This window comes from Mobula hypostoma, chromosome 9 (assembly GCF_963921235.1).
Source record: "Mobula hypostoma chromosome 9, sMobHyp1.1, whole genome shotgun sequence".
Lineage (NCBI taxonomy): Eukaryota > Metazoa > Chordata > Chondrichthyes > Myliobatiformes > Myliobatidae > Mobula > Mobula hypostoma.
The window spans coordinates 30,750,269-30,776,135 of record NC_086105.1 but is presented as its reverse complement, the minus strand read 5'-3'; the positions used below and the strand labels follow the sequence as shown (position 1 = coordinate 30,776,135).

Genomic DNA, 25,867 nt, shown 5'->3' with positions numbered 1-25,867 from the left:
CTATCATTGTAAATTGGATAAAGTGCAGTTCAATCTGGCTTACAATGACCTATTTTGCTTTTGATATGAAATGTATTCTGTGCTGACCTTTTTTAAAATCTCTCTTTATCTGGCCTGCCAGCACCCTCTCTCCTGATCTGATGCTAATGACCCTCAGCTATTGTGCATGCTTGAAATGTTAAAGGCAATTAGTTGCTGAGTTTTAGACTGAGTGGTTGCTTATTGTGTTCCTATCAAACAGATGGACAAGAAAACAACCTTTTATTAACAGAGGCACAATCTTTGTGTTTTTCCTTGCTGATTAATTGCTGTTCATTCCACAGCTTGTGAAAGGCTTGCTATCATTCAGATAAATAAGTCATTTATCCGAGAGTGCTGAATGCATTAAGTTATTCAGGGAGAGAATATAGCAAAGGGTGGATGAATTACAAACTTTTAGTATATCATAACAGTAAACATGAGCATGCTGTGCAGCACAGTTTCCAGGTCTGTAAAGCTCCTGAAAACAAATTCACGTACCAGCTAGGAAAATAGCATGATTTTTCTTCTTTTTTGAATTGACCCAGGCAAGAACTTTTTATAAAATATCTACATGCATGCCTTCTGGAAGTCTGTTCCAACTATACCATTAAATATCTAAGTATCTTGTCAAGGCTTTTAAAACTGTGTGTGATAAATCCATATGTGTCCTACAGAGCTTGAGGTGTTCTCTTGAGGAAAATCAGTGAATGTTTGCTAGACTCAATACTTTTTTCCATAAGTAATTTGAAAAACTCTATCTAATTTTAGTAGAAATTGCTAACTATGATGGATATGAAGTCTCGCCCAGACCAGGTGAGATTCTTACTTCCAGCTACTGCTCAATCTGCTAGTTTACTTATTGGCTGGTTATCTTTTGTGTAACAAAGAGGCTATTGCATTGATTACTATCAAATTGAAAAAAAGAACTGAAAAATCAGGGTGAATTTATCCCAAGTAGCAGGAACTGATTTTTTTTTCCCTTTTGTTTATCCTTTCCTGATGGGAAAGGAAGAGAGAAAATGGATGGTCATCTCTTGCTATGGTTGACGGCACCATGAAACATCATGTGCTAGAATGTACAGAATATAAACGCCATTACAGCCGGCTTTCCGGGTTTGCCTATTACACTATCGATGGCTGTATCTTTCTTAGTCATTGTATGCAAACACCACTACAGATATGTAATGTGACAGTAGGAAATCAGTGAAGACAGCAGACAAAACGGATCAATAACTGCAATTTACCTGATGGAAGTCATTAGCTTGTCATGTTAAATGGATTATTTTGGACAAGGAGTGCACGTATTCCCCAAACAATGGTGTGTCAATAAAATGTGCTGCTTGAAAGTTTATGGCACCACTCAATTTTAGTTCTAAATGCTAATTAGCACCTCCACATCAGTTCACTTACTAATAATAATATTTTTGCAAACATTTCTTTTTGCTTTAATGCTTTTAATTATGTAAAATTTTAAAATTCAAATTCAAGATCGTTTAATGTATTTTCCAGCACACCAAGTGTAAAGGAGAATGAAATAATTATAACTCCAGACCCAATGTAGTAAAAAAATTAAGATAAAGAACTCAATAATAAAGATATACAATAAATACCAGTATACAGTAAATACATGAGATAGCTTATATACATACTTTGATTATATGTCTGTAAAGAAACACTAGGCACAGGAGTGTCTGTACGTAAGGTGAAATCATAAAGTAGTGATTTATATATTTCTTCTCCTATTAAATTTTGTTTTGAAGTAGCTTTTACACTTTTGATTTGAAAATTTGTATGATTTCTAAAATTGTTTATTTGATTTTAATGGTTTTTGAATGCTCTCAGTGTTAGGTACATGTGGTAGCATTCACATCACCCAATTGCTCTGACAGATGGCAAAGCTGAGACTTGACCTTTCCATGTGTTGGGTTTTCCTAACCAGTTCATTAGTGGACCTTACACTGGGTCAGCCGTGGCGGGATCATGCCTCACATTGACAAATAGGACCTAGAGCCTCTTGTCCCATTTTATTCAGTTCAGTACCACAGGTATATCAATTAAGTTTTGTAGTTCTTCCTCTGTACTTGCAACTAACACAGTGTCATCCACATATCCAAAATTATTGATGTTTTCACCGCCAACTTTGATGCCCAAGATGACTCTTATTTTTTGTAATATTGTTTCACTGTACACATTAAACAAATCAGGGGAGAAAACACACCTTTGTCTAACGCCTCTCTTGATTTTTGTAAACTGACTCACTTCTCCATCTATATTACAGCGGCAGTTTGTTCCCAGTACAGATTTCTGATTAGGTGGAGGTCTTTCAGATCTAGAGTTTCCTATCAACCTATCAACTGCAAGAAGACAGAATGTATGGTGATATCCAAAAAGAAGGAGAATCCTATCTGCAGGCTGAAAATAAATGGGGAAGACATAAAACAAGTACAGATCTTTTGCTACTTAGGAAGCTGGGTGACATCAGATGGCAGGTGTGACATGGACATCAAAAGAAAAATAAGGATGGCAAATAACACTTTTACGAGAATGAAGAGTATACTGACCAACACTAAACTAGGCATGACAACCTGCCTCAGAGTACTGAAATGTTACGTTTATCCAGTTATGTTTTATGGATCGGGATGTTGGACAATATCTAGTAACATGAGGAAACAAATTGAAGCAGCAGAGATGTGGTTTTTGAGAAAGATGCAAAGAATATCATGGATGAAACGAATATCTAATGAGGATGTCATGAGCAGAGCAAGCACAAAAAGAGAAATAATGTATGAGATCATGAAAAGGCAATGTGACTTCATTGGACATGTGATTAGGAAAGAGGAGTTAGAATGCACAGTAATTATGGGAAAGATTGAAGGGAAGAAAGCAAGAGGAAGACAAAGACAAATGATAATGGAGACAGCAGCCAGAGAACTGGAAATGAATAGCAATGAATTGATCCACTTGACCCGAAACAGGGGTGTGTGGGCCATGACAGTCAAAGCTCAATCTGGGCACGGCACCTGATGATGATGATGACTACAGGTATGAAACAGAACAATAAGCAACCTCAGTGGTGAATCCAGATGGCAGGATACTTTAAATAACTTTCACACCGAATCATTTACTCCTAAGAGGGTTGACAGCGGCTACCAAAATGCTGTACAGCCTTTTAAAATGTCCGCGAGTGTTCATTAAAGTTTAATAAGGCTCTGCTGGCCTTTTTAGCAGTGGTTTCAGTTCCTTTACCAAGATGGTGGCATGGTAGTGTAGTGGTTAGCATTATACTATTACAACACCAGCGATGATGCTTTACATGGAAGTTTGCCCACAGGTCAGCATGAGTGAGTTGGCAGAATGGCCTGTTTCCCTGCTGTATGATTCTATGAGTGAAGGTAATTGAGACCAACAGGCAAAGGTGATTGAAGGCTTCATTGAACTAAATTACCCATATACCTTTGAGATTATTGCAAATATAATTTATGGGAAACAATTGTTCAGTATTGAAAACATATGGAGACGCATAAATATTGAGAAGGTGTGCTTCAGGAAAGGCTGAGTATTTATCGAGGGAAATGAAGCTTTTTTTCAGGATCACTTCCCTCAGAGCTAGGTTGTGAACTTTCTACCTTGAACATTACAGCAATGTTTTCAGATTGATGGTCCCACGATGACATGGTGAGAATTCCAGACTGCTGCAAGTGATGTTGAAGAACTGACAAACTATTGACAACTGTCAGGGGCTGTGGCAGGTGATATTGTTCGGTTGACAATCCTGGTCTTTTAATTGTTAATGGCAGAGGTCGCTAATTTCATTGCTTAATTCAGGTGATTTGATATTGACATTTTATGTAAGATATGTTCCAGATTCAGGTGTAGATTGTAATGTACTTGCTATATCTCTATTTGTGTGCTGAAGGGCTTTGATCCAGAGGTTCCTGAGCTAACGGGCAGCCTGTTCCAGCACTGCTGTGTGCTGCTTCATGTAGTGCTTTCCAACAAAGCACTGCAGAAATCAAGATCAGTTTGGATTAGCTTTATCTATATGTCACAGGTGCAATTAAACATACAGTGAAATGTTTAATTTTTGCATCAAATTAAATCAGCGAGCATTGTGCTGGTCAGTCCACAAGTGTTGCCAGACTTCCAGTGACAACTTGGTATGTCCACAACTCACTAACCCTAAAAACGTATGTCTTTGGAATGTGGGAGGGAACTGGAGCACCCGGAGGAAACCCACACGGTCACGGGGAGAACGTACAAACTCCCTACAGACAGCGGTGGCAATCAAACACAATCAGTGATTGCTGGCGCGGCAAAGTGATTGTGCCAGCCACTACACTACCATGCCACCAGGCAGGTACATCCAGTGAATCACTTCCTGTTTCAATCATCAGCAGCAAAGTGAAGGGGGTGATTTTCAACAGGGTTAGAAATGAACACATGTCAACAAGTTGCTTGTTCATGGCTAGTTTGGGCCAGCCGGCTACGAGGTCTGAATTCTGGATAAGACGCAAACCGCTTAGCTTCCTGGCCCTAAGGAGGAGCACAGTTATGCCGTGTGTAGAGCTTCTGCCTTGCAGCTCTGAGGGCCTGGATTCTGTTATGTTTTGCAACTCCAAAATATCAAACTAATTGCAAGAAAAAGATAGGAGCCCAAGAGAATGTGTCTTAGTTTTGTTTTTACTTTAAGCAATGCATGCATGTTTCATGCAGTGGCATGATGACGTATGCCATTTACATACTTCTAAATATAACTCACAATGCATTATGTAAACAACAAAGAATGCTGAATCAACCAATATATTTCCAATACTATTCAAATATTACTGATATATTAAATGCATAACACTCTTCCCTGCTTAGCTATAAAGTCCAACTCAATATAGAATGCACCTTAACTATATACACAGTGTACTATGTAATACTACTAATATACAGTCATATGTAGCATTATAAATTTTAAGTTGTCCCATTCAGGTCCAAAGATTTAAACACTGTGGAGGATTTCTTACTCTTGTGAGATTACATCTTTCCTGACAAGGGAGGTCACTCTGCTTGGCAGGTGAGACTTGCGGTTGTGAAACAATCTTAAAATCTGGGGCCTCCTCCTTGGTTGTTGTAAAAGTTGACTCTGAGACTGCAGGAAGTGGATCTGATAGCCCTAGACACCTTTACTCTGCTTTTCTCTCCAGATCTACTTTGATCCTTGCCTCTCTCCCAGTCCTGGCTTCTTCCTCTCTCTTTCTTTTCCTTTTCTTCTTTCTAGGATGTGCATCTTGACCTTGGGAGGGTGCATTCAGTTCACTGGGGTACTCTCTTATTACTCTTCTTATTGATCCCTTTATGAAATGATTTCTCCTCTTGGAAGGCTACCCATTCTTGTCACTCTCTTATCCTTGTCAGATTTTCATCACAGCATGCAGATTAGTGCTCTTTTTGAAACTGCGATTTGACTTGTTATCTTTTTTTTTCTTTCCTGTGCAGTCCATTTATTTTTGTTTGCCCAACATGCTCTTTGTATGTATCCTACTTTGTTACATTTTCCAAAACAAGAGAAAACCTTCAGATGCTGGTTGTTTCATTTTCTGCAGGTTTCGCTTTTAAACTTTCATTGGTCTGGTGTATGTGAGTCCCTGCCACAATGGTAACACAGTTTGTTTGGCTGGGCCAGTTTCTGTTTAGAAGTTGCAATTTCGTTCATTCTCACTTTGATTACTCTGCAGCACAATGGCGTCTGTCTGCTATTTATATTGATACAGCTGTTTCAACTGCTCTTTTAAGTATAAGTTATGCTTCCGTTAGGAGCCATTTTTGAATGTTTTCCTGTAAGATTCCGCAAACTAAATGATCTCTCAGTGCGTCATTAAGCACATCAATGAACTGACAATTCTTCAACCATCTCTCCAATTCAGCCACATTCATGGGAATAGACACCCCTTCCTTTTGATTGCACTTGTGAAACTTAAAGCGTTCAGCACTCAACAATGGTTTTGGTTCTAAGTGTTCCTACATTTCTTTCACAATATCAGCAAAACTCATTTTGGCTTGTTTGGTTGGAGTAGTTAAATTTCTAAGCAAACTGTATGCCTTTAATGCACTCAGCAAAATTGGTACTCATTTCTCATTGGCTATTTCATTTGCTTTAAAATAAAGCTTCATTTGCTCAGTATATGATATCAAGTTATCTATTGTGTAATCAAACATGTCAATCTTTCTGATATACCCAGTTATTTCTGCTCTTTTTAAAAAATGATTATTATCACTCAGTATTATTGTTTATGAACCTGTGAATTAGTCTGTTTCCTGCCTTTTTAAAAAACTTGATCTTTTTTCCTTTTGCAAAATTATACTTGCTGCTTCAAAGAAATAAAGAGTGTTGCACTTTTTAAAAAATTCAACCATTTTTTGCTGCACTTTTTAATAACTTGAACATCTCGCTGCGTTTCTACAGGTAGGTAGTCGCTGTGGGTTCATTTAAAACTTCCTCGTTGCCACTGTTACGGTTTTGCAACTGTAAAACATTGAGGTAATTGCAAGAAAAGGAAGGGAGCCCAAGGGAACAAGTATTATTGTTTTTTATTTTAAGCAAGTTGTGCACTTATCACATGATGAAGTGTGCCATTTATGTACCTTTATGTATTACTCACAATACATTATGTAAACAACAAAAAGTGCTTAATCAACCAATATATTTACAATATTACTCAAATATTGCTGAAATATTAAATACACAACAGATTTAACCTTGACCTCCGGTGCTGTGTGGAGTTTGCAAGCCCTCCTGTAATGTCGGCTTCCTCTAGGTGCCTTAGGCACAGCCTAAACACAATCTGTATATTCGCTGATGACACCACTATTGTTGGCAGCATCTCAGATGGCAACGGGAAGACGTACAGGTGTGAGAAAAATCGGCTGGTTGAGTGGTGTCGTAGCAACAACCTTACACTAAATGGCAGTAAGACCAAGGAGTTGATTGTGGACTCGAGGAAGGGGACGTCAGGAGAACACACTCTAATCCTCACTGAGGGGTCAGCAGTGAAAAGGGTGAGCAGGTTCAAGTTCCTGGGTGTCAACGTCTCAGAGTATCTATCCTGGGCCCAACTTTGATGCAAACACCAAGGAAGAATGTCAGAGCTATACTACATTAAGCGTTTGAGGAGATTTTGTGTGTCGCCAAAGACTCTAGCAGATTTCTACCAATGTCTGGTGGAGAGCATTCTGACTAATAGCATGACTGCGTGGTATGGGGACTCCAATGCACAGGATAGAAAGAGGCTGCGGACGGCTGTAGACCCTCCCAGCTCCACCATTGGCACAAGGAGACTGCATCCTTCATTAAGGACCCCCATCACCCTGGACATCCCCTCTTCTCATTACTACCATCAGGGAGGAAGTACAGGAGCTTCAATACCACACTTAATGTTATAGGAACAGCTTCCTCCCCTCTGCCTTCAGATTTCTGAACAGTCCATGAACGTGGAAACACAACCTCACTATTTATCTTTTGCAATACTTCATTATTTTTGTAACTTGTAGTAGTTTTTATGGCTTGCACCATCCTACCGCTATAAAGCAACACATTTTATGACCTGACAGTGGTGATAATAAACTGGGTTCTCATGCTGCTTCTGTTTTCTCTCGTGTCCCGAAAGCACACAGATTAGTAAATTAATTGGCTACTGTAAAGTGTGAGGAGGGGTGTGTGGTGAGTGAAGATTTTGGGTTGAGTAGATGGGGAAATGGGGAGAATAAAATGGGATTGGTTTCAATGTGTGCTTGGTGTTTGGGACAGACTTGATGGGCTGAAGGGTCTTTTTCCGTAAGTAAAAATGAAATGAGCGGAGATCATGGGGAAAGTATCTCACTGCAGTATTAAAACCAACCATGGCAAAATGGTTATGCTTGTTGGACGCATATTGTCTTGGGCCGGGGCACTGCTGTAAGAGCTCTTTCGTTTCACTGTGATTTGTAGTCACCTCCCTCAGTAGGGATTTTCTCCAAGCTCCGAAGCTGATGTGTTGGCTGAAGTTTGCTTGATGTTTTATTCCATTCAGATGTTCTCGGATAATGAAGCAGTCCTTCCTTGCATGCACTAAGATCCTGACAATATCTAAGGGGGTAAAATGGCAAGTAATAGTCACAACACAAAAGTTATACAATAAAAATTTTCAACAAGATAGAGATCAAAACTCAATCAGAGGCGTTATGTCAATACTACGGGAAGAGGTTAGTGGCTCCCGAAATGCTCTACCACCTTCAAATCTCAAGTCAGGAGAAGACTCACCTCCAGCAACACTCCGGTCACTTGATAGTCAACAAGGCAAATTAGCTTCCTTGTCTCCTACTCCAAGCAGTAGTTTAAACTTTCATACAGCACAGTGTTACCACAAACTAGCTACAAGATACATCACAAGGGTTTTTTGTCAATGCTGTCCAATGTCAGAAACAATAACTTCTAAAAAGGACAAAGGCAGGAAGTGTATAGGTATATAACCAGCTTCAGGTCACATTCCATTTGGACTCGGGCAAATATTATTGTTTCTTCATGGCTGCTGGGTCAAAGTCCTGAAGCTGCCTGTTTTAGTGGAGTATCTCCCATGATAACCAATTACTCAGGGCAATTAATGTCTCTCTTTCCACTGAAGCCAACATATTGTAACAATTTAAAAAAAAAAATCCTTAGTGGTGAGCAATAAAGTTCTATATCAATGTGTACCTGGAATCCCAGTTTATTTTATTCCATTTATCAAAACTACTTCCAAGCACAATTTTGAGAATGCGGTATAACTAATTAAAGCAATTGCCTTTTCATGTCAGAAAACAATAAAACACCCTGCCATTTCAGAGCTGTGGATATACATTGGAAAATACAGATTTTATTTCCATTCCTCTTTTAAAGGCTGGATTTTGAAATGTTGCTTTTATTTTAATCAAAACAAGTCCATAAAATAAATTAAAATTATTATAACTATAAATCTGCTCAGAAGCCATGCAATCCAGCAGATATTTCAAAAGACATGCGAATGAATTTTCCTTTTTACTTGATCTTTGTTATTAACCTTAAACCTCCTTAAACAGTTTGAATTAAATTACAGTCATTCATTTAAGAAACCTCATCAAGAAAAGCTATCACATTAATCTTGAATAATGTAATTTGCTGTCAAATTAATTGGACCCCAATGAGCCTTCGTAATGTGGAATTGTGATAAGTTAGTGCGACAATATACGAAATAGAAAGAAAGCAACTGAGGGGCAGGTTGGTGAGAGCTGTTGGAGAGAGTTTAAACTAATTTGGCAGGGAGATGGGAACCAGAGTAATAGGTCTGAGGACGGGGCATTTGGTGTACGAGAAGATGCAGTGTGTAGTGAGACTGTGAGGAAGGACAGCCAGACGACGGGGCAAAATTGCAGCCAGTGGGATGAGGTGAAATGTAACATGAGGACAAAGTCAAAAAGGGTGATGATACAGATCTATATTTGACTGCACGTAGTGTATGGAATAAAGTAGATGATCTTGCGGTGCAGTTAGAGATTGGCAGGTATGATGTTGCGGGCATCACTGAATCGTGGCTGAAAGAAGATCATAGTTGGGAGCTCAACGTCCAAGAATACACCTTGTATCAAAAAGTCAGGCAGGTAAGCAGAGGTGGCTCTGTTGGTAAAAAAATGATATCAAATCCTGAAAAAGAGGTGACACAGGATTGGAGGATGTAGAATCCTTATGAGTAGAGTTAAGAAACTGCAAGGGTGAAAAGACCCTGAACAGAGTTATATACAAGCCTCCAAACAGCAGCCAGGGTGTGAGCTACAAATTACAACAGGAAATAGAAAAGGCATGTAATAAGGGCAATGTTATGAAAGTCATGCATGATTTCAATATACAGGTAGATTAAGAAAACCAAGCTGGTGCTGGATCCCAAGAGAGGGAATTTGTACGATGCCTACGAGATGACTGTTTAGAGAAGCTTTGGCTGAGCCCACTAGGGGAAAGGCAATCCTGGACTGGGAGTTGTGAAATGAGCCAGATTTGATTAGAGAGCAAAGGGACCCTTGTGAGACAGTGATCATAATATGATAGAATTCACCCGCAGTTTGAGAGGGAGAAGATAAAGTCAGATGTATCAGTGTCACAATGTAGTAAAGAGGATTACTGAGGCTTGAGAGAGGAGCTGGCCAAAGAAGGGGTCTCTAGCAGGGATGACAGCAGAACAGAAATGGCTGGAGATTTTGGGGGCAATTCGGGAGGTGTAGTATAGATATGTCCTAAAGGTGAAGAAGTATTCTGAAGGAAGGACGAGGCAGCTGTGGCTGACAAGGGAAGTCAAAGACAGCATAAAAGCAAAAGAAAGGGCATTTAATATAGCAAAAATTAGCAGGTTAGAGGATTGGGAAGCTTTTAAAAACTACTAGAAGCCAACTAAAAAAAATTATAGGGGAGAAAGATAAAAAATGAAGGTAAGCTAGCCAATAATAAAGAGGATACCAAAAGTTTTTTTTTCAGATATACAAAGAGTAGAAGAGAGGATATTGGACTGATAGATAATGCCACTGGAGAGGTAGTAATGGGGGAAAAGAAATGGCAGATGAACTTAACAAATATTTTGCATCAGTCTTCACCGTGGAAGACACTAGCAGAATGCCAGAAATTTGAGAGTGTCAGGGAGCAGAAGTAAGTGTAGTTGCTATTCTTAAGGCAAAAGCATTTGGGAACTTGAAAGATCTGATGGTAGATAAGTCACCTGGACCAGATGGACTACTCCTAGGGTTCTCTGAAGAGATTGTGGAGGCATTAGAAATGATCTTTCAAGAATCACAAGATTCTGGAATGGTTCTGGAGGACTGGAAAATTGCAAATGTCACTCCAGTCTATAAGAAGGGAGGGAGGCAAAAGAAAGGAAATTATAGGCCAGTTAGCCTTACTTCAGTTTTTGGGGAGATGTTAGAGTCCATTATTAAAGATGAGGTTTTAGGGTACTTGGAGGCCCATGATAAAGTAGGCCTAAGTCAGCATGGTTTCAGTAAGGGGAAATCTAGCCTGACAAATCTTTTGAAGTTCTTTGAGGAAATTGCAAGCAGTTTAGACAAAGGAGAGTCAGTGGATGTTGTTTATTTGGATCTGCAGAAGGCCTTTGACAAGGTGCTGCATATGAGGCTGCTTAGGAAGATAAGAGTGTTACAGGAAAAATACTAGCTTGGGTAGAAGGTTGGCTGACTGGCAGGAGGCAATGAGTGAGAATAAAGAGAGTGGTTGGCTCCCATTGACTAGTGTTGTTTTTCAGCAGTTGGTGTTGAAACCACTTATTTTCACGTTATATGTTAATGATCTGGATGACAGAATTGATGGCTTTGTGACTAAGTTTGCAGATGGTATATAGATAGGTGGAGAGGCAAGTGCTCTTGAGGATGTAGGGAGTCTGCAGAAGGACTTTGACAGATTGGGAGGATGGGCAGAGAAGTGGCAGTTGGAAGTTTGTGTAAAGGACTGTATGGTTATGCACTTTGGCAAAAGGAATAAAAGTGTGGACAATTTTCTAAACGGGGAGAAAATTCAGAAAGCAGGGGCACAGAGGGACTTAGGAGTCCTCGTGCAGGATTCCCTAAAAGTTAACTTGCAGGTTGAGTTGGTGGTTAGCATTCATTACGAGAGAACTCCAATATAAAAGCAAGGATATAATGATGAGACTTTATAAGGCATTGCTCTGACCGCAGTTTTGGCCCCTTATCTAAGAAAGGCTGTGCCAGCATTGGAGACTGTACAGAGGAGGGTCATGAGAATAATTCCGGGAATGAAAGCGTTAACATATAAAGAGCATTTGATGGCTCTGGGCCTGTACTCGATGCTGTTTAGAAGATGAGGGTGGATCTCATTGAATCCTAGATAGAGTCGATGTGGAGAGAACCTTTCCTATAGTGGATGAGGAGGGATTTCTTTAGCCAGAGGGAAGTGAATCTGTGGAATTTATTACCACAGGTGGCTGTGGAGGTCAAGTTGTTGGGTATAATTAAAGTGGAGTTCCATACATTCTTGATTAGTCAGGGTGTCAAAGGTCCTGGGGTGGAGACAGGAGAACGGGGTTGAGAGGGATAATAAATCAGCCACGATGGAATGGCAGAGCATACTCGAAGGGCGAATGGCCTAATTCTGCTCCTATGTCTTATGGTCTAATTTTGACTGGTTCATGATGTGATGTTTGAAATCAGGATCTGGCCAAGCTGTAGTCCCAGCCATGTAGTTAATGTAATTCCAGCTTCTATGCTCTTTTCTTTGATGGTTGAATCTGACAAGGTTTTAAGTTGAACACCATCCGTCTTGACATCCAATGCTGCAGGCAACGTTACTGAATAAAGTTCACTATTCAACTGGTGCTGTGTCAAGACCAATACCACCTTGCTAATTGATTTTGTTCTCCACAGGAAAGGCAGAATAGGCTGAAGATCTGACTGTGTTACAGACGACATCATCTACACAATCGGTAGTTCCTCTTCAGGGACCCCAGATCATTACTGCTATCAGCTTGCTCTACCGTCTCCACAAAAATACGCATACCCATTGAGGTATCTCAGAGCGAAGGGTGCCAGTCCATCAGCTGAGCCTTGAGCTGTACCCCGTTCCTCCACAGACACACCATCGCCTTTTCATGAAGATGAATTACTTGCGGAGGCGCCTCTCTGATAGCAGTTTTGTGGCGAATTTACCGAATGGTTATATGATGGACCTGCAGCGGCCCGACAATTCGATCAGCTCACCAGTGTCGCCAGCTACTGAGCGCCGCCAGCCGCTGGCCCCCTCTGCCGGCAACACCATCCTCAGCTCCATCTCCAACGCCGTCAAGCAGACCACGGCAGCTGCCGCAGGGCTGGTCGACCAAACAGCAACACCAACTGCCACCAGTCCTACCCCTCCTGCTGTCCGGAAGCCGAAAATCCTCTTGGTGGTCGATGACCCTCACACAGACTGGTAGGTGTTTGTTCGCCGGGTTAGACTGATGGAACTGGTAACGTTGGTTTCTCGTTCTCAGTTTGAAATTGTGAATTTGTGTGTTTTGGGCTTTTGGGAGGAATAGTTCTCAGAAACCTGGGCCATTCCATGTCACCTGTGCTGGGTATTCAGTTCCTCAACAGCCTTCTCCTGCTCCACTTGTTGCCATTTGATGGGCTTTTGTGTAATCTTTCCAAATTTGCTTTTTATTTTATCTGAAAATAATATGACTCTGTCCAGTTATGTCAATGCGCGCATTGTGAGAAAGTAAACTGATTTGTGTTTCCTGAGCAAAAATAAAAAAAATTCAAATGCTGGGACTTTGAAATTCCAGCTGGAATCAATGCTGCCTGACCTACTGAATGTTTCCAGACTTTCTATTTTTATTTTAGATCCCCAGAACCTTTCATTGCATTCCTCTTATGGGTTATTGGATACCACCTGGAAGTCTGTTGGTTATAAATGTCACCATTTCATTTAGTATTTAAGATATCGCTAATGTGGTTTGAGGTGTATGAAATTATGTTGTCACTGTATGTAAGCCAACTCAGCGTAACAAAATTGGAGTACTGCAGCTGCTGGGAATCAGAAAAACAAAGCCAGAAAATGTTCAGGGCTTAGAGTTTTTTTAGTGAAAGGGGTGGACAAGTTTTTAATTATTTGTTTATTGAATGTAGCCAGCATTTTTGGTGCGTACAGTGGGTGTACTTTTATTGAATGGACTGCAATACTTTCTTCTTAAAGTCACACCTTTACTAAAACATGATTCCTAAGAATACTAGAACGAGATAAGTTTCCTCGAACCCAATTGAAATCTAATAACCAGAGTTAGATGTACCAAGAATAACAGAAATGTGCATCATATCTACAGCATAAAGAAAAACGTCTACTGCAGTCCCCAATTTATTTAACCTTTTTCAAATGTTCCTGGATAATGTCTGACAGGGGGTCTAACATGCTACTTACTTTGATTTACGATGCACAGTGAAAGAAAATATGAAATAAAAATTTAAAGCAGTGACAAATAATTTCAGATCTATTTAAAGCTACAAACAAATTTATTTTGTTTATTATTTTGTTCATTTTAATTCCACATCCCATTCCCATTCTGATATGTCTATTCACGGCCTCCTCTACTGCAAAGATGAAGCCACACTCAGGTTGGAGGAACAACACCTTATATTCCGTCTGGGTAGCCTCCAATCTGATGGCATGAACATAGACTTCTCAAACTTCCGCTAATGCCCAACCTCCCCCTTGTACCCCATCCATTATTTATATACACACATTCTTTCTCTCTCTCTCTCCTTTTTCTCCCTCTGTCCCTCTGACTATACCCCTTGCCCATCCTCTGGGTTTTTTTCCCCCTCCCCCTTTTCCTTCTCCCTGGGCCTCCTGTCCCATGATCCTCTCATATCCCTTTTGCCAATCACCTGTCCAGCTCTTGGGCCATCCCTCCCCCTCCTGTCTTCTCCTATCATTTTGGATCTCCCTCTCCCCCTCCCACTTTCAAATCTCTTACTAACTCTTCCTTCAGTTAGTCCTGATGAAGGGTCTCGGCCCGAAACGTCGACTGTACCTCTTCCTAGAGATGCTGCCTGGTCTGCTGCATTCACCAGCAACTTTGATGTGTGTTGCTTGAGTTTCCAGCATCTGCAGAATTCCTCATGTTTGCGTAAACAAATTTATTTCATTATTTAATTACAGTATTTAATCAATAGTTTTAGAGTGTACATTAGTAGTTCAATTATTCACTTTTTCATTGCTTTTTCACCGTTCAATGAGATGGATGGGCTTTGTGCAATGATGTCAGCTTTTCGACATCAGGCTGAGTGACACTCAGAAGAAATCTTAGATCCCCATATTCAGTAATTCAGTAATTTCAGTAATACTTGTAATGTCCCCCTCTCTTTCACCTTTCCCCATCCCCTTTTCCCTCTCTTATCTTAATCTCCTTGCCCACCCATCGACTCCCCCTGCTGCTCCTCCCCACTTTTCTTTCTTCCATGGCCTTCTGTCCTCTCCTTTCAGGCTCCCCCTTTTCCCGCCCTGTAACTCTTTCACCAATAAACTTCCCAGCTCTTTACTTTATCCCTCCCACTTCAGGTTTCAGCTAACACCTTGTGTTTCTCCCTCACCTCCCCTTCCCCCACCTTTTGAATCTACTCCTCAGCATTTTTCCCCAGTCCAGCTGAAGGGTCTCGGCCCGAAACGTCGACTGTACTTTTTTCCCATAGATGCTGCCTGACCTGCTGATTTCCTTCAGCATTTTGTGTGTGTTGTCCAGTAACTTGCCATGTGTTTTGTTGCTTCGAAAGATGTCGGCTGCTTTCACTGAAACCACGCTCCACTAAGTACGGTGTTGGAAAGGTAATAAAGAACATCTTGATCTTTTCCCACAAAGCAGGATAGCGTTCAGGGATTTCTTTATGCAACCAGAAATCTTGATACGATGTTTTTGAACCTCAGCTTCAGCTCAAAGTTGCTTGGTAGCGAAATCAGGTTTCCCTCCAACCGTCCTGTTAATTTCTCATTACAAGAGTTCAGGAATGGATTTAATACCCAACCTGGAATTTAAATCAAGGGAAGATCTTGAAATTTGTGACAGGTCTTTATGCCGCTTACCCAGATGGGCACAGTATACTTGAAGATCACCATCTGGTATTCTTTCTTTCTCGTCCAACTCAGAGGCTCAGAAATTGGAAAAAATTGCAACGGCCAATGTTGCACTTAATAGGGTTAACTTGGACAAAAATGTGGAGGTGACCAATTTGACTCTGATACAGTTCACATCATCTCTTTGCAATTGAAAACTGATTTCATTAAACCTTATGAATCGTTCTGACAAATAAACAATGGTATGACTAATGTTCTTGAGTTGATAACTGAATAAAGTATTCGAGTCTTCAAATAATTTTATCACAGTTTCAAAAAGCGCATAAAATCATCTCAAGCAGTTTCCCTTAGAGAGCCTTCTGACTTCTGTGTGAAACAGCAAGTGTTCAAACATTCTCGATACAAACCTCTCGAAGTAGCTGAGAATTGAGAGCGTAGAACTTGATTTTATTTACCACTGGGATAACAGTATTTAATGATTTGTGCAGCCAATCACTTAGGTTTTTCTTTGCGACAAGATGTTGTCTGTCACAATCAATGGTAAATATGTTAGATACATATTTTGAAGAAGGTAATAACCCCACGGTGGTCTCTTATCATTGATGGTGCCCCTTCTGTTGCACAACAATGTGCTTCTCTTGAAAAATTGGTCAACAACCCAAAATATTGACTCCCCCTTCATATCTGTTTCTATTCCCTTTGCAAATAACAACTCTTGAACTGTGCTTTCATCTTTTATGAACAGAACATAACTAAGGAGCAAAGATTCAATGTTTGGCATGGTTGACTCATCCAAATGCAGAGCAAATTCTGTTCCCCTTAGTATTTGCACAATGTGTCTTCCACATTCTCAGACATTTCATCTATTCATCTTTGAACAGAGTTGTTGCTGAGTGGAATCACTTTAGTTATTTGGTGTGGTAACTCATGCAAAACCGTACTCAGAACCTTCCTTACTGCTGGCAGAATCAGTTCTTCTCCAATTGTGTGGGACTTTCTAGATTTAGCAATGAACGATGAAATGTTGTATGAAGCACACAAGTTGTGAAGAGCTGTCAAACGTGTTTTGAAGTGTTTTCCATTTGTGAAAGTTTACATGAATCGACTGAAAATAAGCTTTTCCTGTTTGCTTTATCAGAAAGTATTCTCTTCAAATGTTCAAGGAGCCTGGATGGTTTCTTTGCCTCATTTGAAATACCTTTTTCACACAGCAGACGCATTGGCTACTTTTGGTTGCTTGGTGCTGGCATAAATCCATATTTCAGATACTCCACACTATACTGTCTACACTTTTTTGTTTGGTCTGCTTCTGTCATTTTTGTTGTGGATTAAAGACCATGATCAAATGCCTTTAATTTAAGTACATTCTCAAGTGCTGAGATCAATAAAGGCGAAAGTTAAGACATCACCATAGCTCAGACAAAACCTGACTCTCTGCCTGAAGGTACATAAAGTGGGGCAGTGATATCACAGCTGGGCTGTAGGCCAGAGAAATGTTGTCAAGGTATTTAGAAAGACAGATTCTGATCCTTACCCCATTGAATGCCATACCCAAATTCACAGGACTTGCATCACCGTGTGACTGGACTATGGGAATCATACTAACTAACACTGTGCTACAGTGGTGAATGACAGTAATGCACAGGCCAGGCCTGGAAATCACACAATACCTTTGGTCCAGATTTCTCATTACATGCCAAATACAGAAGTGTCACATTGCTTTTCAACAACCATAATGTGCTACTAGCAAGGTCCAAGAGAACAGTGGGTTAGCAAGAGATGAGGTGATTATGTGATCTTTGTAATCAATTATGAGTTACTGAGGATCAAATGCTTATAATAAGTAATTCATTTCTTCAAATAAGCCTGTAATCCCTCAGCTACCCCCCCCGCTCCCCGCTACCGAGCACCCCCCACCACTCCGCCTTCCTTATTACCCCCTTAGAAACTCCAACTCCTGGATATCACTCACTTTGTGAACCACTGACTTAGATGTATCAACAGTAATGGGTCATATTTTAAAGGATTGTACCTTGGCTATATAAACTTTCTCTTGAACAAGAAGCGAACTGCCAATAATTATGGACAACACATAACTATCACCAGTGCCGATATTAAGGTGATGTAAGAAGGAAATACACAGATTTAGTGCATTCCCCAATCTCTGGTTGTTGTGAAATGCCTTACAGCGGATTATACATTGGGAGTATAGCTATGAGTGGAATGGAGAAAATACAGCAACCAGGTTATACACCTTTGCAAACAAGAATGTGGTACTGACTAGATTTTGGGATAATTATTAGTCAGTGCACTCGGGGTAACTCCCTGAAACTTCAAAGCTGTACAGTTAAATCTTTTTTTTTTTGATCACCTGATGGAAGAAGGCCCAAAACAAAATGAACAAATTAAGAATTAGTCACAAACAAGACAAAATCTGCAGATGCTGGAAATTTGAGCAATACACACGAAATGCCAGAGGAACTCAGCAAGCCAGGCAGCATCTATGGAAAAGAGTACAGTTGACGTTTTGGGCTGAGACCCTTCAGAGTGTTGCTGAAGGGTCTTGGCTTGAAACGTCGACTGTACTTTTTTCCATAGATGCTGCCTAGTTCCTTCAGCACTTTGATGTGTTGGTTAAATTAAGATCCAGTGTTTATTTTAAGAGGGATAGAACTGAAAAACAGGGAAACGTAAAAAAGAAGCATCAAACTGGTCGGATCACATGTGGAGTTCTGCATCCAGTCCTGGCTGTAGGTTGTGCAAAGGTTACAGAGGCAGTGAAATACAGATAGAAAACACTGGAAATATCCAACAGGTCTGTCAGGGTCTGTGGAGGGAGGAAATACTCACAGAGAAAAAAAGAGAGAGAGGCAAAGATACTGTAGTGAGATTTACAGTAAAAAATGAATAAACTAGGTCCTGTTTCAATGAAGAAAAGAATGTTGAGTAATAGAGCTCTTTTAAATGATGATGGATTTTGGCAAAGTGGATGTTTTCACTTGTGGGGAAGAGCAACAATGGAAGCCATCATAATAGAGTTACCAGTGGGAAATGTGCATACTCAAATAGTGATGAAACTATTGAGTAGTTGAAATGAATAATACGGATACACTTAACGGGAGACTGCATAGGGATGTGAAGGAGAAGAAATCAAAGGTGGGTGAAGGCAAAATAAATCTCTCCCTGTAATGGGTGTATTGCTAACACCGCTGATTTAGCCCATTTGTAATGAATGCATCAGCCACTTTCTTCCCAGTAAACGGAACTAGCCTGTACCAACTTACTCTCCCCTCTGAGTTTGGGGTGGATTGATAGCTTTCGATGGGAAAGGCTAGAAGAGGCTCAAGTGGGGCATAAGTAACCCGTCTCGGCTAAGTGACCTGTTTTTTGTGCTGCATGTAATTTTTGTAATCCTTTACAGTGACACGGTCTCTGTGGAAAAGGCCTTTCTGACAATGCAGTACCGCACGGACTGTTAATCTGTAGTTTGGCTCAAGTCCTTTGGCCCTTAAGGTCTCTATGCTCCCCAGAAGGGATATTGACACTCAAGCAGCAGTTGGGAGCTTAATTTAGGGCAGGGGTTCCAAAGCATTTTTATGCCATGGATCAGTACCATTGAGCAAGGGGCCCTTGGATCACAGGGTGGGAACTCCTGAGTTAGGGTAACTAAAAATATGGTTGTAAAGGGTGTGAGCACATGGCCAAGTGGTTAAGGCATTGGACTAGCGACCTGAAGGTCGTGAGTTCGAGCCCAAGCCGAGGGAACGTGTTGTGTCCTTGAGCAAGGCACTTAATCACACATTGCTGTGTGACGACACTGGTACCAAGCTGTATGGGTCCTAATGCCCTTCCCTTGGACAACATTGGTGTTGTGGAGAGGGGAGACTTGCAGCATGGGCAACTGCTGGTCTTCCATACAACCTTGCCCAGGCCTGTGCCCTGGAGAGTGAAGACTTTCCAGGCGCAGATCCGTGGTTTCGCAAGACTAACGGATACCTTTGGTTGTAAAGGAAGAAGTAGTAGATTTAGGACAAAATTAAATGTAACTGAAGAAAAAGGGATGTCAGAATATGAGTAGATTGGAGCTTGGGAAGTTGAAGGATCGGGCTGGAGAAAGTCTGGCCGAGGATTTCAGTGGCACCTATATGAGTAGAAGTGGAGCTGTATGAGATTATAAATGTGGACACTATTAGGCCTTTGTCTAATTTTTGATGCTCACCCACTTAATCAGACAGTATACCATTCTGCCGAGAATTTAGCTTCTCCAAACTTGCTGCATTCCTATCCCGAACAAGTTTTATTTGTCTATCAAACACATCTGCCCCGACCTTTATTGCTACCAAGCTGCTCACTGCATCAATTTAATTTAAATATCTCCTCCTTTTGCTTCTTGTGACCTCGCCCTTCTCTCTTTGCACTATCTCCTCTAATCCTACAATGTCCCTTACTCATTTGGAGCATGTTCCTGCCACCGACGGTATCCTGCATTCAGTTGCCTGTGAAATGATGTGCCTCTCCAACTCTGTAAGAGCCAACTTACCTGCCCTTGATTTTGATCAACAAGCAACTGAAGTTTCAGTAATGGCGCCATCACTCCAGTTCACCGATGTTGCTCACTCCTGTAATTAAATACTCACCTGTTACATTCTGTAATACGTGTTTTTAATGCAGTTGAACACGTTGTGTTTCTCAATGTAGAATGTTTCTCTGATTCACTAACATCCTGTATTGCTAGTGACATTTTCAATGACAATTGTGTGTCTACTTGCTTTGAAATTTGCAATTGAGGAAGTAAAATTAGCTATCTTGTAGGTTTTAAATGATCTTATTTTTGTGGTAGATTTGGCACCACAATACTGAGCCAAACCTTCATAGTGTCTGATAATTCATGGGCTGGAACAGATGTTCCACAATCAAATTACACTGAGGAAGCTGTTTATGTTTCCCATGTTGCTAGCCTTTGTCCTTCCAACAGTGTCCCACAGGGGATATCTTGTGTAATAGCTTCACAATTTCACTGTAAAACCTACCAACACTGCTCCATTTGCATCATAAAGAATTTATGAAAGTTCTAATCAACACTGGGAAAGTCAGTACTGGTGACACAAGCAGTGATCCCAAGTTTGAAACATCTCCAAACATGGACAAGTGTACTGATGGATCTAAGAATGTGTAATAAGACAGATTCAAACAAATCTACGAAAAAAAATCAGAATGTTTATAAACTCATTTGCAATGTACAAATAGGGTAAAAATATGCATAGTCACTGAAATACACAGTTCTGTTTTTCACTTGAACAACTTTATAAAGCTTGGAATCATTCAAAGAATTTTCTTAAATTCAAAATTCTTCATGTGTAGTTAATTCAGATATGACATCTTTAATAGACTAGATATCAATGTCAATATCTATAAAAATAGCACATAATCATAAACAAATATATAAACTGCAATAAAGTATAGTGAATTTAAGAAAATGACATGCAAAAACTAAATTTTCTAAAGGATCAAGGCTAAACGTGTGGATCCACTTCTAGGTCTTGTCTTTATATTGCTGCAGAAAGGAGTTAAAAAGTATAATGATATTCATCTACTTTTGCCTAAAATATGAAGGATTTAACCATTGTATTTATTTTTTTCAAAAAATACTGCTAATCGCCACCAAGGATAACTTTTGTAGGTTGGATGTAATAGCACTAAGGCTATTAAATCACAAGGTGAAAATATCCGAGGATAAACCCAGCTGTAATGACATGTCATACTGTATTTCCAGTTAGCATACCTTTGTGCATTACTAATGAATGCTTCCAACCTGGGTTTAATGATTAATCTCTTGCCAAGGGTCAAATTAAGTGATTAACCTGCACTTCTGAAACTTGGTACATTTATATCAGATGATTCCATGAAAAATTAAGGGACTGTTTTTGGACGAGTCTATCGTCTTGGGTGGAAATGCACAGATCTCAAGACACTACTTGAATAGACTTCAAAGCATGTCTGCTGGAATATACTGATAATCATTTGTGTCCACAGATATGTCTTATGTGCATTATTGGTCTATGCTGTTGAATTATATAACCAGGCTGCGGCATGGCGGCGTAGTGGTTAGCACAACGCTTTACAGTGCAGGTGACCCGGGTTCAATTCCCGCCACTGCCTGTAAGGAGTTTGTACGTTCTCCCTGTGACTGCATGGGTTTCCTCCGGGTGCTCTTGTTTCCTCCCACATTCCAAAGACCTACCAGTTGGTAGGTTAATTGGTCAGTGTAAATTGTCCTGTGATGAGGCTAGGATTAAATTGCCGATGCTGGACGGTATGGCTTGAAGGACTGGAAGGGCCTACTCCACACTGTATCCCGATTTAAAAAAAATTAGAATAAATATAATATCTCTCTATGATGGAATAGTATCAACACTGCTGGGCATGCTGTTGTACATTTGCAAGTGCTTCCTTTTTAAAGTTAGGAGTATTTTACCAATTTCGGTAACTATAAATCAGATCATCTTCATTTACCACAGGTTCTTCATTAACCAGCTTTTTCATGCAAAGAATGTTTAAAGTATTAACCCGGATATGAGAAGTGGGCACGTGGCCAAGTGGTTAAGGCATTGGACTAGCTACCTGAAGGTCGTGAGTTCGAGCCCCAGCCGAAGCAACATGTGTTTGAGCAAGGCACTTAATCACTTATTGCTCCAGCCGAGGCAACATGTCCTTGAGCAAGGCACTTAATCACATATTGCTCCAGCCGAGGCAACATGTCCTTGAGCAAGGCACTTAATCACATATTGCTCTGCGACGACACCGGTGCCAAGTTGTATGGGTCCTAATGCCATTCCCTTGGACAACATTGGTGTCGTGGAGAGGGGAGACTTGCAGCATGGGCAACTGCTGGTCTTCCACACAACCTTGCCCAGGCCTGCGCCCTGGAGAGTGAAGACTTTCCAGGTGCAAATCCATGGTCTCACAAGACTAACATCTATGAGAAATAGGATGCCCTGTTTAAAACTGACAGCAGAGCAAGCTGCTTTGACCCAGATGGAGATAAATTTCTTGAAAGCATTTGGAGGCAAGTGGAGAAATTTCCATCATAGTTCTAACTTGTGCCATCTGGATGGTGGAAAAGATTTGGGATTCGATCAATATAGGATACTCTGGTTCTGATTGCTCCATGTAAGTATCAATAACTTTCTGGTCAAAGAGATTTGCCAGTGTTAATAATACTGATCACAATGGGGAGGTGCTGAGACTCTAATTTATGGAGTCAATCATTGTCTTACGTTTATGTGAAACAGTATCTAATCACTGAATATTCGCACGTCAACACTTATGATAGAAGGAAAGTCATTCATGAAAAAGTGGTGATGGTTGGGTATGGGATACTGGTTTGAGGACCTCCTGGAATGATGTCTTGTGGTTGACATGCTTGGCTCAAGTTCCATCATTTGTGTCGCCAACCAGAGGAGAATATTTCCCTGCTTCCCATTATCTACATCTTCGTTGGGCTTTCTTGATGTCACACTTGGTCGAATGTTGCCTTTCCTCGGGCAGGAGGGACAGGAGCCTTCAGTCGCATGCCACCAGGTTCAGGAACAGTTATTACCCTTCAACCATCAGGCTCCTGAACCGGCGTGGATAACTACGCACACCACAACTCTGAACTGATTCTACAAGCTACAGGCTCACTTTCAAGGGCTCTTTACTTCTCATGTTCTCAGTTTTTAAAATTTTATTTGCACAATTTGTATTTATCGCACATTGTTTTTTTGTGAGTATTTATACAGTATTTTGTCATATTTGTAAATTCTATTGTATTTCTTTATTTTCCTGTAAATGCCTGCTACAAAATGAATGTCAAGGTAGTATTTGTTAACATCTACAGTAGGTACTTTGATTGTTCATTTTACTTGGACTACTTTGATGCCAAGGTCGGTAACTGCCACCTCATCTCTGATCTTTTTCTATTTGGATATAAGCAGAAATAAGATCTAGGGTCTCAACATCAGTAACAGGTGATTGGTGCGTAAGGTAGATGATAACCACATTCACCATTTAAATCATGATGGAAGGGGGCTATATATGCTAACTGACCAGTTGTATTGAGCGCTTTCTGTGTGCTTGATGAAGCTGGATGCTTTCATGTGTCGTCAGATTTAGCAGTATTGTCAATGCATTGGAACACCTTAGGAAAAGATTGAAGTTATTAAAAGTGGTGTGGGCATGAAAACTTAACAAATGTCAGCCTATTGGCTACTGTACAATTTCAGAGGTAGAAGCAAGCTAAGTAGTCCCCATCCCCATGTAGACCTTGGCAGGGCCAGGAGATGGCGCTCTTCTTCAATAGTTTGCAATGGTTTGCTTTCACTCTAACTGCAGTGCAGCCATGGGTTACATTGGTAGAACCTCTCCGGTCATCTCCATTGAAGATATTTAGAATACATGATAATCTGCTGGAAAAATGCTACAGTACTGGGCTAGTGTTTAATTGAGAATGTCACAAATTGTATAATCAAAGATTTGCAGAAGTGCAAAAGTGGAGCACATCGGTCTTTTAAAGTCCTCTCACCTGAAGTGCTTACATTCAGAAAAATACTGATTCATAAAGTTCTTTTGAATGGCTGTTATCTGAACTTCACACTACAGTTGATGCCATATCTGTAGACTACATCTAGTACTTGCTGTTTCATTTCACTTTTTCAGCAATTAAAAACATAGAAAACCTACAGCACAATACAGGCCCTTCGGCCCACAAAGCTGTGCTGAACATGGCCCTACCTTAGAACTACCTAGGCTTTACCATAGCCCTCTATTTTTCTAAGCTCAATGTACCTATCCAGGAGTCTCTTAAAAGACCCTATCATTTCCACCTCCACCATTGCTGGCAGCCCATTCCACGCACTCACCACTCTCTGCGTAAAAAACATACCCTAGTATCTCCTCTGTACCTTCTTCCAAGCACCATAAAACTATGCTCTCTCGTGCTAGCCATTTCAGCCCTGGGGAAAAGCCTCTGACTATTCACATGATCAATGTCTCTCATTATCGTACACCTCTAACAAGTCACCTCTCATTCTCCGTTGTTCCAAGGAGAAAAGGCCGAGTTCACTCAACCTATTCTCATAAGGCATGCTCCCCAATCCAGGCAACATTTTTGTAAATCTCCTCTGTACCCTTTCTATGGCTTCCACATCCTTCCTGCAGTGAGGTGACCAGAACCGAGCACAGTACTCCAAGTGGATTCTGACCAGGGTCCTATATAGCTACAACGTTACCTCTCAGCCCTTAAACTCAATCCCGGGATTAATGAAGGCCAATGCACCATATGCCTTCTTAACCACAGAGTCAACCTGCGTGGCAGCTTTGAATGTCCTATGGACTCGGACCCCAAGATCCCTCTGATCCTCCACACTGCCAAGAATCTTACCATTAATACTATATTCTGCCATCATATTTGACCTACCAAAATGAACCACCTCACACTTATCATGGTTGAACATCTACTACTTCTCAGCCCAGTTTTGCATCCTGTCAATGTCCTGCTGTAACCTCTGACAGCCCTCCACACTATCCACAACACCCCCAACCTTTGTGTCATCAGCAAGTTTACTAACCCATCCCTCCACTTCCTCATCCAGGTCATTTATAAAAATCATAAAGAGCAGGGGTCCCAGAACAGATCCCTGAGGCACACCACTGGTCACCGTCCTCCATGCAGAATATGACCCATCTACAACCACTCTTTTCCTTCTGTGGGCAAGCCAGTTCTGGATCCACAAAGCAAGGTCCCCTTGGATACCATGCCTCCTTACTTTCTCAATAAGCCTTGCATGGGGTACCTTATCAAATGCCTTGCTAAAATCCATATACACTACATCTACGGCTCTACCTTCATCAATATGCTTAGTCACATCCTCAAAAAATTCAGTCAGGCTCGTAAGGCATGACCTGCCTTTGACTATTTCTAATCATATTATGCTTCTCCAAATGTTCATAAATCCTACCTCTCAAGATCTTCTCCATCAACTTACCAACCACTGAAGTAAGACTCACTGGCCCATAATTTCCTGGGCTATCCCTACTCCCTTTCTTGAATAAGGGAACAACATCCACAACCCTCCAATTCTCCGGAACCTCTCCCATCCTCATTGATGATGCAATCTCCTCCCTCACTTCCCACAGTAGCCTGGGGTACATCCTGTCCGGTCCTGGTGATTTATCCAACTTGATGCTTTCCAAAACCTCCAGCACATCCGC

General features: G+C 40.8%; 1 protein-coding gene across 4 annotated transcripts in view; it reads left to right on the top strand.

Annotated features, from left to right (window-relative positions):
* The window catches only part of LOC134351601 (synapsin-3-like), a 337,761-nt gene that overhangs the window by 56,816 nt on the left and 255,078 nt on the right, over positions 1-25,867 (top strand). For all 4 annotated transcript variants that reach the window (XM_063057970.1, XM_063057968.1, XM_063057969.1 and 1 more), the window contains exon 2: positions 12,436-12,979. In XM_063057970.1, the coding sequence (XP_062914040.1) occupies positions 12,660-12,979 (320 nt within the window). In that variant the 5' untranslated portion in view covers positions 12,436-12,659. The remainder of the gene's footprint in view (positions 1-12,435; positions 12,980-25,867) is intronic.